The sequence below is a fragment of the Lissotriton vulgaris genome, chromosome 8 (genome assembly GCF_964263255.1).
Source record: "Lissotriton vulgaris chromosome 8, aLisVul1.2, whole genome shotgun sequence".
In the NCBI taxonomy this organism is placed as follows: Eukaryota; Metazoa; Chordata; class Amphibia; order Caudata; family Salamandridae; genus Lissotriton; species Lissotriton vulgaris.
In genome coordinates this window covers 50,381,936-50,394,717 of record NC_141696.1, presented here as the reverse complement: position 1 = coordinate 50,394,717, position 12,782 = coordinate 50,381,936, and the positions used below count along the sequence as shown (strand labels likewise).

At 45.5% G+C, this 12,782-nt stretch overlaps 1 protein-coding gene across 2 annotated transcripts in view; it reads left to right on the top strand.

Moving 5' to 3' along the window:
• The window catches only part of LOC147693358 (transient receptor potential cation channel subfamily M member 2-like), a 624,327-nt gene that overhangs the window by 241,563 nt on the left and 369,982 nt on the right, over positions 1 to 12,782 (top strand). For both annotated transcript variants that reach the window (XM_086933682.1, XM_086933681.1), the window contains one exon: positions 1,328 to 1,447. In XM_086933682.1, coding sequence (XP_086789808.1) covers positions 1,328 to 1,447 — 120 coding nt within the window. The remainder of the gene's footprint in view (positions 1 to 1,327; positions 1,448 to 12,782) is intronic.

Here is a 12,782-nt window from a genome sequence, read left to right as displayed (position 1 = left end):
TTTATATAGCGCAAACTAGACCGGAAGGTATCAGAGCACTTTACATGAGCACCGGTTGATTTACAGACGGACACATTCATTTTGTTAGGCACATGGAGATTAAGTGATTTGCCCAGAATCCCAGGATGTTAGGCGTCGTTGCCGAGACTCGAACATGGTTCCCGAGCTTCAAGGGTCAATCGCTCTAGCCATTAGGCCACATCCTCTTGATGAAAACTACTCTTTTCAGGTCATGGCCAGTTCTTTCCTTAAAACCTCTACTAGTTGGCAGCAGGCAGTCATTCTGACAATGCTAGAAATCAGTGCAGTAAGTAGTGTATTTATTAAAGAAATAATGCCTTCAGAAAAGATGATTTTATAAATTAACTAAGCTGTGACACATAGAGGCATATGTACAAGCCCCTATTGCCACCACAACATCACAAACAACAAAAATGCGCTGGAATGGATAGAAAGCAAAATTAATTCTTCTTTCTATCCATTCCGACACATTTTTGTTGTTTTTTCAGTGTTCACTTGCCAAGATGCGGTTGGAGTATTAGGGCAAACCCCCTTTATTAACACACCTATTTACAAGAGAGCGTTAAGCCACTTAACGTGGCTTAACTCTGCCTTGTAAATAAGGCCCCCTTTCACGCTACGGGTAGATGAAAGGGGCGGGAAGTGGGTGTAGCAGTGGGCGATCTACCGCTAAACCCATTCATTTTGATGATGCCCACTATGTACCAGGGTGGCGTACATAGGAGGCAGCGCCAAAATTGAGACCAAGTAAAACCTGGTCTTAAGTTGGCGAAACGAGGAGAAATTAACAATTTCTCCTCGTTTTTGCTTTTTCCATGTGTGCTGCCTTGGAAAAAGCAAAATGCCATGTATTGTTTACAGCAAACACAAGCAGATTATAGATGGAGTGCTAAAACTTTTCAGACACTCACCCCCAATTACAGATCTGGGTTGAAGCCATCATCGTTCTTCAGCTCACTTCGCCACACCAGTTCAGACAAAGCTATATGCAAATCAGTCTTGACCCTGTGCCTCATGGGAACAGTCCAGCCCAAACTGCCAAGTCATGTCTTCCCTGGACCGGAAACAAGCAGTTCCGGGCTAACAGCCCTCATCAGCCAGGCTCGCTTGAATCCAGTTTGCTTTGTTCGCCCTAAGTTGGCAGGGTATGCCCAGACGTGGGTCCCTTGCTCACTTTGTCACTGGATTGTGGCCATACTTCCTATGAATTGGGCTCTTGATACAGAGAAGAACTAATAGTCTGTGTATCCCTACCCAAAGACCATTGGTGTAACCTGAAACATTTGTGTTTTTTCATCTACAATAGAGCACTCGTCAACACACGCCTGTGAAACCCCAACCAGATCCAGAATATCCCATCCGAGACCTTCTTATCTGGGCCATCCTTCAGAACCGAGGCGAGTTGGCAGAAATCCTCTGGACAGAGGTAAGGAGTTCTTCATCATTGAGGTTGTATCTCAAAATATGGAGGTCCCAAATATGGCCAGCGAAACCGTAGGGGCCTATCCACAAACTGCATTTTGTAGTATGTAAAGTAGTACTGGAGGAGGGGTACCAGATGCCAAGATGGTTGCACCTCGACAACCATCCAGTGTTTCAACGACGACTGACAGACGTTCTTATATCAAAGACACTTGCCTGATCTGAGAAGCAGTTGACCCTTATTTGCTGCCTAATCATTTGTCTAGCAATACCTCACTCCTGTGATATGCTGGACAATGGCTAGCTATAATTGTTGGACAGACTGTGAGGAAATGGGGTCTGTTATATGGTGTGGCTGTGCGACCTCCCTGCATAATACACTCCTGTCCAGGCTTGGGTTCAGTCAGGCTTGTTTGTCAAACCGTAGCTCAACCCTGGGTAGCTGCGGCTTCGAGCGGTCAGGCTTAAAGACGGTAACAAGTAAAAAGCATTTAGCTGCACCAAAATAAATCAGCGAGAAATCAACATGATACTGAAGGAAAAAGATCCACCAGAGGGGTCTGGAAGTATATATTTACATAAAGAAATGATAAATCAAAGATTTTTACTTAACTGCAAACCAGCACTGGTAAATTCCACAAATTTGCCATTTAGAAACCTTTCAAGTAACTTGGCATCAAAGTTGAATGCAGTAATGTTGAATTACTTTGGGCAACAAACTCCAGCAGGGAGCAGACCAGGGGGACCAACTAGATCCAACAGGAGAGTTATCTCAAGAAAGGTGCCGTCTCCAGTTCAGTTTCAGAGTCAATATCAACTTGCCATGAACTGCAATGGAGTGGTCGCGATGCAAGGGATGCAAGAGGACGAGGATGCTCAACGATGCTGTAGTTAAGGCTACGTTATGGTTGACAGGGGTCTTCCTGAGGTCACCCCTCAGTCCATTAAAACAGTGGGACAATTCTGGCCACAGAGGTTGACGTCCCTTGAAGTCCAGATGGAGTCCAGCACTGAACTGGTTGCTACTGGTTGGCTGGACTCCAGCTATGACAGTCCAATCAATTACCTTCTTTTAGTGATAGATTGCCCTCTGGGGTACCAAACTGTGCTCCAATGACTATCCAGGGTCTAGCAAACTTGGGTGCTATTTCTGAGCATCTGTACTCTGACTACCAGGCTGCGCGTTGTCGAGCAGCACTGATCCGGTGACCTGGGCTGCCAACTCGACCAGGCAGGCTTCCTCAGGTTTTATGGCCCTGCCAAATCAGCTGTCTCTTGTAGTTCATCTCTTTTTGCTGAGGCATAAGGATGGCTTTTCCTCGAAACAGGCACTACAGGCAGCAATGTCTCTTCTCTAGTCCAAGGAGTAGAAGGTGCTGCCCAATTTTTGGTGCAACTTCTCTTTGACAGTTCCAGGGTTATTAGGGCAGTCCTTCTTCGTTCTCCTCTGCAGTCCAGATGTGATCTGAGGTCTTGGGCCACTTTAATGCACAGAAAGTGCCCTCATGCCATGTGGCAGTGACAAGTCAACAGGCTACTTTGATCCCTCCTACATGATCCTGTGAAGTGGGGCATCCATCTATCCCGGAATGCAGTTTTCTACCTACTCTCATGATGGCCGAACCACCCTATAGGCTTGTGGAGCTTGTGGAGCGTGGTAGCCCACCCCTGGGATGTGGCTATCTATGGGTTAGAAAGGGTCCACCTCAAAAAAGGGGGTTTATTGTGTATCCTGTTAACCTTGGAAAACACACATTTGGTTAAAATACCCCTCACACACCAAAAGGGCCCTTGGTGTCATGCTTCATCATCGGGGTCTTCCTGCCCGGCTGCCGGACGGGGCAGTGCTGCGACAAGCGACTACGCTGGAGCACCTTTTTAAATTGTGGGTGCTATGTGAGTGAATGGAGTGAGTGGCAGTAGGGTCAGGAGTGATAGACAAGTGATGTTAAAAAATACCTGGCCTAGTGAAACAAAAACTATTTAACCCTTTCGATGCTGATGACTAGCTCAGCTCGTCATCACCCAAGGGTGTCGTGTGCTGATGACGAGCTGAGCTCGTCATGCAAACAGCAAAATGATCATTTGCAGCACAGCGCAAAAATCACCGCAGCAGCGATGCGGTTAATAAACACTGGCTGGTATTGTTAAAAAAGTGGTGTCGGAAAGGGTAAGCGGGTTACTGGGCTTACTTTCCTGTGTGGGTCGACATGTTTCGGGGCGACATGCCCCTTCGTCAGGACCGGGGTAAGAGGTCCCCCTGTCACTAACTAATGTGTCGCCACAGTGGGTCTATTTACAAAAAGGTGAAAAAAGGGATCAATGTGTATGTAAATATACTTTATATTAGTCACACACTTCCCTAGCTATATAGTAAGATACTTATGTAGTATGCCTGAAAAGACAAGAGCATGGTATTACTAATGCGCGGATCCCAAGGCGCTATTTCTTAAGTACCTGTAAGAAAAAAGGGGGGGACAAACATACATATAGCAGTGGTCCTGCCTTGGGAACCCAGAGAAGGATCCATAGTTTTGCATTGTTAATCACATATACAGACAAAACTCACACACTATATATAATCACAATGTAGATGCAGTGGTTGGATAGTCTGTACTCATTTTCAATACATACTTATTATGGTGAGGAATGATGCCTCATGGGCCAGCACTAGATCGAAGGGTATAATAGGGGTCCAACTGCAGGTGGAACAAAAAATATATAGAGAGGCATATGTAGAGGATTTTGTCTTAGTATTCTAATGGTAAGTATGCTAGAGTTAAATAGGTAGCATTCCATATGCCACTGTCTACTGGTTCTCCCCTGCCGGCTATGCCGTACTTACTCAACCCCCAGCCTCGTTGTGCTTCCTCCTCCGTCCGTGGCCTCCGTGGTAATGAGGATAGAGGCCGGGGTGGGTGTTTAAATAGTAGTGTTAATTGGTTAATAGGGGTTGGTCTGATTGGCGAAGGGTCGGTAATTATGGGCACCTGTGCTCAAGAAATTGCGCCGTGATCTGGCTGCTGCGGTGGCCAATATCAACAGGTCACCGACGTTGTTTTGAAGTGGAGCAAAGGAGAGGATTTTTAAGGAAGGGGGTGCCCCGTAATATTGTTCCTGTATAAGGCATAGTTATCCGGAAACTGAGGATTTTAGGAAGGTAAGTATAGTAATTTGGGTGCGTCCGCTAACGGGAGCGGAGAGGTGTTCCAGGGACGCGCGTGCGTTAACAGCAGGTCCGTATGCGCATGCGCGGATAAAAGGGTGAGACTCCGCGCATGCGCAAGATGCCCAGAAATGCCGCGGTGCCAAGTGGAATATGTTGACAACATGGGACATTCAGTATTGATAGTGGGACGCATCACATCCTAGTTTAAGTCATGCACAGGGTGTATTTTTAGGTGACCCAGTGAAATCAAAAAGAAATGTTATTTTGCGCTAGGTGAAGGTTATGTTAACAACATGGGGCGCTCGGTGTTAAAAGTGGGACGCACCACATCCTGGTTACAAGTCATGCACTGGATGTGATGTCAAGTGGACCAGTAAAAGTAAAAAATTGATTTTACGCTAGGTAGGGGTTTGAAATAGATGTGGTTTTTCTGGAAAAAATTATTTTGGGGAAACAGTTGAATAGGCACTTATAGGCTGATGATACAGGTATTTAGTATTGCAATACTAATCCAGACACAGGGTGACAGCTAATTGGGCATGTATCATATGATCTCATCATATAGTTTTATAAAAGAGTTTGATGCAGCAAATTTATACCCAGGCAAAGACAGCTGATTAGGCAAATGTTATTTCATAAAATGTTCAGACATTTATACGGGACCAAGGTATATCATCGTTTAGACCAGTATGATGTGTACCAAGCCGATGCACCCAGCGTTGTTCTTTTTTTTTTTTTTTTTTTTTTTTTTTTAATTCAAATCTTTTTTATTGAAGAACAAAGCTGAAAATAAAGACAATACAATGACTCTTCCAAGGTACAAATGAGCAGAATGATGGCACCAAGACACTTACAGTAATCAAATCAAGTCAAAGAGGAGATAGAAGAAAGATGGGAGAGAAAAGGAGAGGAGGAAAAAGAGAGAAGAGAGTAGAGAAGAGAGAGGACAGGTGTATCCACAGAGCGGTCATAACCAGTTTACCCAAACCTGGTTCGGCATGCATGTATTAGGAAGTATACAGTAAGCATATATGTTTGAATCAGACTAAAATTCAATAACAATTCTATGGAACAAGTTGACCATTGAGATGTGCCTCATGGGGGTTCAAAGTGGCAGGATGACGCATCCAGGGATGACCAGAGTTTGTTGTTCGAAGGCTTCCAAGTGGCTGACTGTAGCGCAGGATTGTCTGCCCCTCTTAGAAAGGAAAGCCATTCCAGCCACATTTTAAAGTTGACTTCAGCAAAATTTTTCCACTTGTAAAGTATGACCTTGCACGCCAATGTTAACATGATATCAAGCAATTGTCTGTCATGATTCTCTGGCAATCGTTCCTCCAGAGGGCCCAGAATGACATATATAAATTCTTGAGTAGGAGTTATTCCAAATATCTGTTGGATATATGAAAATACTTTGTCCCAGAATGGACGCAATAGGGTACAGTTAAAAAGCATGTGTGCCAAGTCACCTGGCGCTTCTTGGCAGTTCCAACAATTAGGCGTGTCCCTCAGATTACATCTAAACAGTTTCTGAGGGGTCCAGAACACTCTGTTCAACAACATATATTTCGTTTGGGATAGGATCGGGGAAACCTTGTTTGTTAGTGCGGTGTTATGTATGACCTCCCAATCGATTACTATTCCTGTGGAGTTAGGCTCTGATTCCCACTTGATTTCGGATAACTTATGTGGCTTCTTGGGCAGGGGGAGGAGCAGTTTATATACTCTAGAAACAAAATGACCAGCATGGTACAGTAACCGGAGGCGGTTCACCAGCCAAGGTGGCTCTGTAGAAAGGAGACGCTTGGAGATAGCAGCTTTCAATTTCAGGAATTGGTAAAATTCTATGTGAGGCAATTCAAATCTCTCCTGCAATATCGAAAAGGGTAGAGGCCTACCACTTTCATAGAGGTCATTCACTATATGTATACCCTTAGTCGCCCACAATTCCCAATAAAGGGTCTTCCCCTCTATCCTGAGCATAGGGTTGTGCCATAATGAGAGTAGAGTAGATCTCTTGATCACCGAAGCAGTCTTATGGGATTGGTCAAGTCGGAGGAGTGCTCTTCTAGTATTTAGTAGAATGTATTTAGAGTGAGGTATGTGGGTCAAATCCATGGTGAGGAGAGCCGAGAGGGGTGCACGCGCCATTAACGACTTTTCGATATTTAGCCACACTGGAGTGTAGGATGTATCATCGACTAGCCAAAGGGCCCCTTGTTTACAGAGGAAGGCTGTTTGGTAGTTCCTGAATGAGGGCAGGCCCAGGCCGCCTTTGTCTTTTGCTAACTGCAGCTTTTTTAGTGATATCCTGGCTTTTTTCCCTCGCCACAGGAACTCACCGAACAACCTGTCCACCTTCTTGATGAATTCTTCTGAAAAAGTCATAGGGAGCATGCAGGCTAGATAGTTAACTAGGGGCGTGCACATCATTTTAAGGGTCTCAGCCCTACCCCACCAGGATAGATATTTTGGTGACCAGCTATCTAGCAATGTGGATATCTTTTTTAAAGTTAAGTCCTCATTTAGCTTCAGAGTCGTAATCAGATCCCTTTCAAAGTCTAAGCCCAGATATTTAAAAGCTTTCGGTTGCCAGGTAAGGCCAGAGGAGCCTAGAATGTCTTTACTCCCGATATTGTTTAACAATTTGACTTCTGTTTTGTCCTTATTCAGTTTATATCCTGAAACTCTAGAGAACCCCTCGATTGTGTCCATCAAGGCCGGTGTTGTAATTGGCCCGGCCGCGTTAGCGATTAGCTGAACCTACACGTTGTTCTCTTTAAATTGGCTATACACGATAACGCCATTTTGAAAGGTGTAGCGGCCATCTTAAACCATGAGCGGCCTCGTGGCCGACGTAACCTTTAGTCCTTCGTCCGTTCCACTGACCATTCCCGTCTGCCCAGCAACAGGCTATTTTTAGTATTGGTCAAGCCGCGCATGCGCAGTCCCCACTGACCCGTAAGCCTTCAGGAATGTATACCAAACTGACCAGTGAGTTGTGCCCCCTCCAATGAGCTGGCAGTATTCCAAAACATGACCATATATGTCTCGAAAAGTGTGTCTCAACTGTATGTCGTGTAACTTTTATTACCCCAAAAACTGTATATAAATGGGGGTCACACCATTGTTCGGTGTGATACCTCTGGCAATACCGAAGGGTGCTGTTTGAGTGTACCACCACCCCATGGGGTCTTAATAAACTTGTCGTTTGAATTTTACAGTTTCCGTGCCAACAGTTCTTGAGTGTAAGTGGGTTAATTCCGGAGCGTGTAGGCCTTGGGAACCCCGAATTACTTCAATTGGTGACCACGAAGGGACTCATCGGTGACTCGGATGCCCGAAGGAGAGGTCGTGACGAAGGCTTGGAAACTCGCCATGGGCGCGCGCTGCCACGAGTGACCCGAGTCTTGGCTGCCACGGTGTTTCTTCCTTTCCTTCCGATCTGACCTTCCAGGTGGCGCCGGTCCCCGACTGAGTTTTCGAAGTGTCTACGCTACTGAGAGAGTGCCGTTTGGCTGATTTGGCTTGCAAGACCTTGGCAGTTGGAACCTGGACGTTTGAGAAGTTGGGTAAGAATTGTGTTCGGTAAGGTAGTCTTCGGACGCTTACTGAAGTTCTAAGAATCGTGTTCGGTAAGGTAGTCTTCGGACGCTTACTGAAGTCCTAAGAATTGTGTTCGGTAAGGTAGTCTTCGGACGCTTATCGAAGTCCTATGTTTTGTGATCGGCAAGGTAGTTCTTGAACGCTTGTCGAAACCCTAGGGTCTATGCTTTGATTTGAGTTAGCTAACATTTGTGAATTTGTGATCTTTGAATTATATGTGTAGTGCACTTCACATAGGCAGGCATGTAGAGATGTTTCTCTAACTCTGTTTTTTTCTCTTTCGAGCGGCACAATTGTGTGAAAAAGTGTAAGTGCCAATTTATTTGATATCACGTTTTCGTGATACTTTTTGAACATGCCTGTTTTTAGCACTCTTCGAGGAATGTGTTGTTTTGGAGATGGTACCTCAATTAGGTTAGCAGAATCGCAGCCAGCTCCCCCAGAGGGAACACCAAATAGGGATATGTACATCAAATTCGGCCTCCCCCCAATTATGTATAGTAAATTATGGCATAAATATACTAAGGCCGATCCTGAATTGCAGTGGCCTCTACACGGGTCCTACGATTTAAGTAAAATACAATTTGTAGAGCAATGTTTGTTCCAACGAAGGTCTAGACAAAATATGTTTGATTGTGTGCGAATGTGGGAGAAAGCGGCGCGTGAACGAATGAAGCGTGAGGTTGCCTTGGCGGACAAAGAGCAGCGCAAGGCTGCTCGGGATAAGGCTTTACAGCTTGAGGAGAAGGAGGCTCAGGAAAAGAAAGAGAGGGAGGAACGGGAACGTAAATTGCAAACGACTGGTCAATTTCCGATTCGTCGACCACTTTATCCTGTCCTTAATAATGAGATAGATGATTTTTCTTTATTAGATCGGTCTCCGCCTTCGTATGTTTCACCGACGGCTCCGCTCGAGGATTCCGAGGACGATGATCAGGATCTGCCGGCTAAGAAGGGGATATCAGCTCTCAGGTTCCCAGCGGACCGGTCTGCCCATTTACGTAGTTGGGCTCGTAAAGTTAATAAGAATTGTGTTACCAAGGAACAGTTATTAACGGAAAAGTCAGGGTGGTCGGATCTTGAGTTAATGTACTTTATGTCTAGCTTGGCCGATGAAGTTGTAAATGCGTATCGTAATTTGTCTGATACTTTAGAGTCTAAGGCGGTGTCAGTGTATCGTGAAAATTTGGCTAAAGGTGAATTTGATCTTTCAGATGTTGACGACCTATACAAGCAATTGATTCAGTTGCGGGATGAGACCACGCGATTAAAAGACGAACGGAGGCGAAGGCAAAAGGAGTCTGGATCAGAGAATAACGAGCTGGCTAAGGAGTGTCCTCTCCGCGGTTCAGATAAGAGTTCTGCGTTGCATGTTATGCATATGCGGGAAGCCGCGCCTTTGTATGTTCCACCAAAAGGGCAAGGTACAGATGATGATAAATTGTCAAAGGATGCGAAGGGTTATTTTGTGTATAATTGGGTGTATACGCCATGGAATAGAGCAGATGTTATGGCGCTGAAAAATTCTTTACCTGACCTTCGGAAAAATCCAGCGGCATTTTATGAGGGGGTGGAAGGAGCGATTTCGTCTTGTGTAATGACTCTCGTAGATATAGATTTGTTCTTCGGATTAATTCTACCACCTGATATGTGGAGGCAGATTCGTAAAAATAATGATGAGACGGTTTTGGGGGGGACATGGAAAGAAATAAATGCTGCAGATTTAGATAGAGAGCCAGCATGCAAACCTTGTCAGTTAATTTTGGACCTTCCGGCGGCTATCTTGGTTAAACTAAAAACGCTTGTTCCATCTAAAAAGATTGATTGGACCATGTTAACGTCGTGTAAGCAGAAACCCGATGAAACGGTCTCAGATTTCTTTACACGCTTCGAGGAAGCGTTTCATGATTACAGTGGTCAATCTTTAACCGATGATACGGGTCGGCATTTGTTTGTAGATAAGTATGTAGCCAATCTCCTACCAGAGATTGCAAAACGTTTGAAGTCGAGTGAGAGTTCCTGGGCCACGGTGACCCCCGCGTCTTTGTTAACTATGGCTCAGTATTATGAGCGGCAGGAAGTGGAGGCTAAGGAAAGTGTAGAGAAGAAAGCGAAGGAGTTGAAAACGAAGGTGATGTTGGCGCAGGTTCGGGGAACACAGAGTAGAGGGAATGATAGAGGTAGACGGGGTGGAGGAAACGCATCATATGGTCGTACAGACATTGCGGAGGATCAGTGTGCCTATTGTAAGGAGTTTGGGCATTGGGCCGATGATTGTCCGGTACTTCGTGACCAGCGTAGTCAGCGGGGTCGAGGTAGTGGAAGGTCAAGAGGAGGTTATACAGGAGCGAGAGGTGGCGGAGGTGATCGAAGGTATGTTGAGGAGAGGGGCCGTGGCCAGGATGAACGAAATACGTTTGATAGACGGAATCAATATCAGATTTCGGAAGGCGAGAATGTGGAGCATCAGGATTATGTGCATGCATAGGATTGCGTGGGATGGGGTAAGGAATCAGTTGAAGTGCCGGTAGATCAGGAAGGACCGTATGTAACAGCGGGTATTTTGGGTTCTACTGATCAATTTCTAGTTGATACAGGGGCTACTCGTAGTGCTCTGTCGAAAAGATTGGTTCCAAGGGCTCCCCTGTCTGGCGATATGATTACGTGTGTAGGGTTTGATGGCACACCCTCCCCCAGCCCATTGTCTAAGCCACTTGCACTGTGTATTGACAAATATTTCAGTTTTGGCCAATTCCTGTTATCACCCTATACTCCTGACAACATTTTGGGTATTGATTTGCTTAAATATTTTCGAGCCACCATACGTTGCGCCCCAGAGGGAGTGCGGGTTATTCTGAACGACAATTACCCTGACCCCAATAGATTCTATGCTATTCTTGACATCCCTGCTTTAGCCTCTCTACCGCACACGTTGTGGGCGACCTCAGATACGGATGTGGGAGAGATGCGTATTCCACCAATACACATTACTGTTCAGGAGGGAGCCCCTCTACCACGAGTGCCACAGTATAAGATTTCCAAAGAAGGTGAAATTGCACTAACACATATTGTGCAAGATCTGATTTCTGCAGGGGTGGTGGAGGAGGTTCCTTATAATGTTTGTAACAGCCCTATTCTACCGATTCTTAAGAGAGACTCCGACGGCAAAATCTATCGATTTATCATTGATTTGCGTGAGATCAATAAAATTGTCATTCCCCAGTATCCGGTGGTGTCTGATATCACGACTTTGCTTACCATGGTTCCACCGACAGCCACCACCTTTAGCGTTATTGACTTGAAGAATGCGTTCTTCTCAATCCCTGTTCATCCAGATAGCAGATATCTGTTCGGTTTCACGCTCAATAATAAATCGTATAGATTCTGTCGTGTTCCCCAGGGATATACTGAAAGCCCTAGCATTTATAGCCAGGCTTTGAAAAGGCAGCTAGATTCCTTCCAATTGCAGTCTGGCGTTGCGCTCATCCAGTACGTGGATGACCTTCTGCTTGCCGCTGACTCCTATGACCTCTGTGAACAAAGTACACTTGCGTTGCTTTCCTTTTTGGCACAACACAATCACAAAGTTTCTAAGAAAAAGTTACAATATTGCAGACCCCAGGTGACCTACCTCGGTCATCTGTTGTCTAAGGAGGGGCGTGCATTAACATCTGATCGAATTCAAGCAATATTAGATACACCAGTCCCCCGCACGCAGAGAGATGTGCGTGCCTTCATAGGATTAACGTCTTTTTGTAGACAATGGATCATGGGTTATTCACACATCATAAAGCCCTTGTTAACATTACTGTCTAAAACCACACCAATGCCTCTTGATTGGACAGATGAATGTCAGAAAGCCTTTGAACAATTGAGGCAGGCCCTTTGTTCTGCACCCGTGTTAGGTACACCAGATTACACGAAACTTTTCACCTTGTACGTGCATGAGAATGATGGGTGCGCGTTGTCAGTGTTAGTGCAGTTACACGGGGACAAACAGAGACCATGTGCATACTTCTCTGCCATTTTGGATCCTGTAGCACGAGGGTTGCCTGGGTGTTTTCGAGCGGTAGCAGCAACAGCCATAGCTATACGCCAGAGTGAGAGCATAGTGCTATCACACAAATTGTTGGTGTTAGTTCCCCATGCAGTAGATGCTCTGTTAAATCAAACAAAGACCCAATACCTCACGAGTGCACGTTTAACAGGATACGAACTAACGCTCTTAGCGCCGCACATAACACTGAAGAGATGTGCCACTTTGAACCCTGCTACTTTATTGCCCTATCCGGTCGAGGAGGGCCAGGAAGAAAAACATCATGACTGTGTTTTTCAGACTGAGGAACAGACAAAGGGTCGCATCGATCTGCAAGATGTGCCACTTCCAGATGTAGATGGGGAACTGTGGGTGGATGGATCGTGTTTGAGGCTGCCAGATGGTACGACTTCCGCAGCATATGCAATCACGACACTAAAGACTGTGGTAGAAACAGCTAGGATACCACAAAAATCGGCTCAGGCAGCAGAGCTGATAGCTTTAACGAGAGCCTGCGAATTGAGTGCC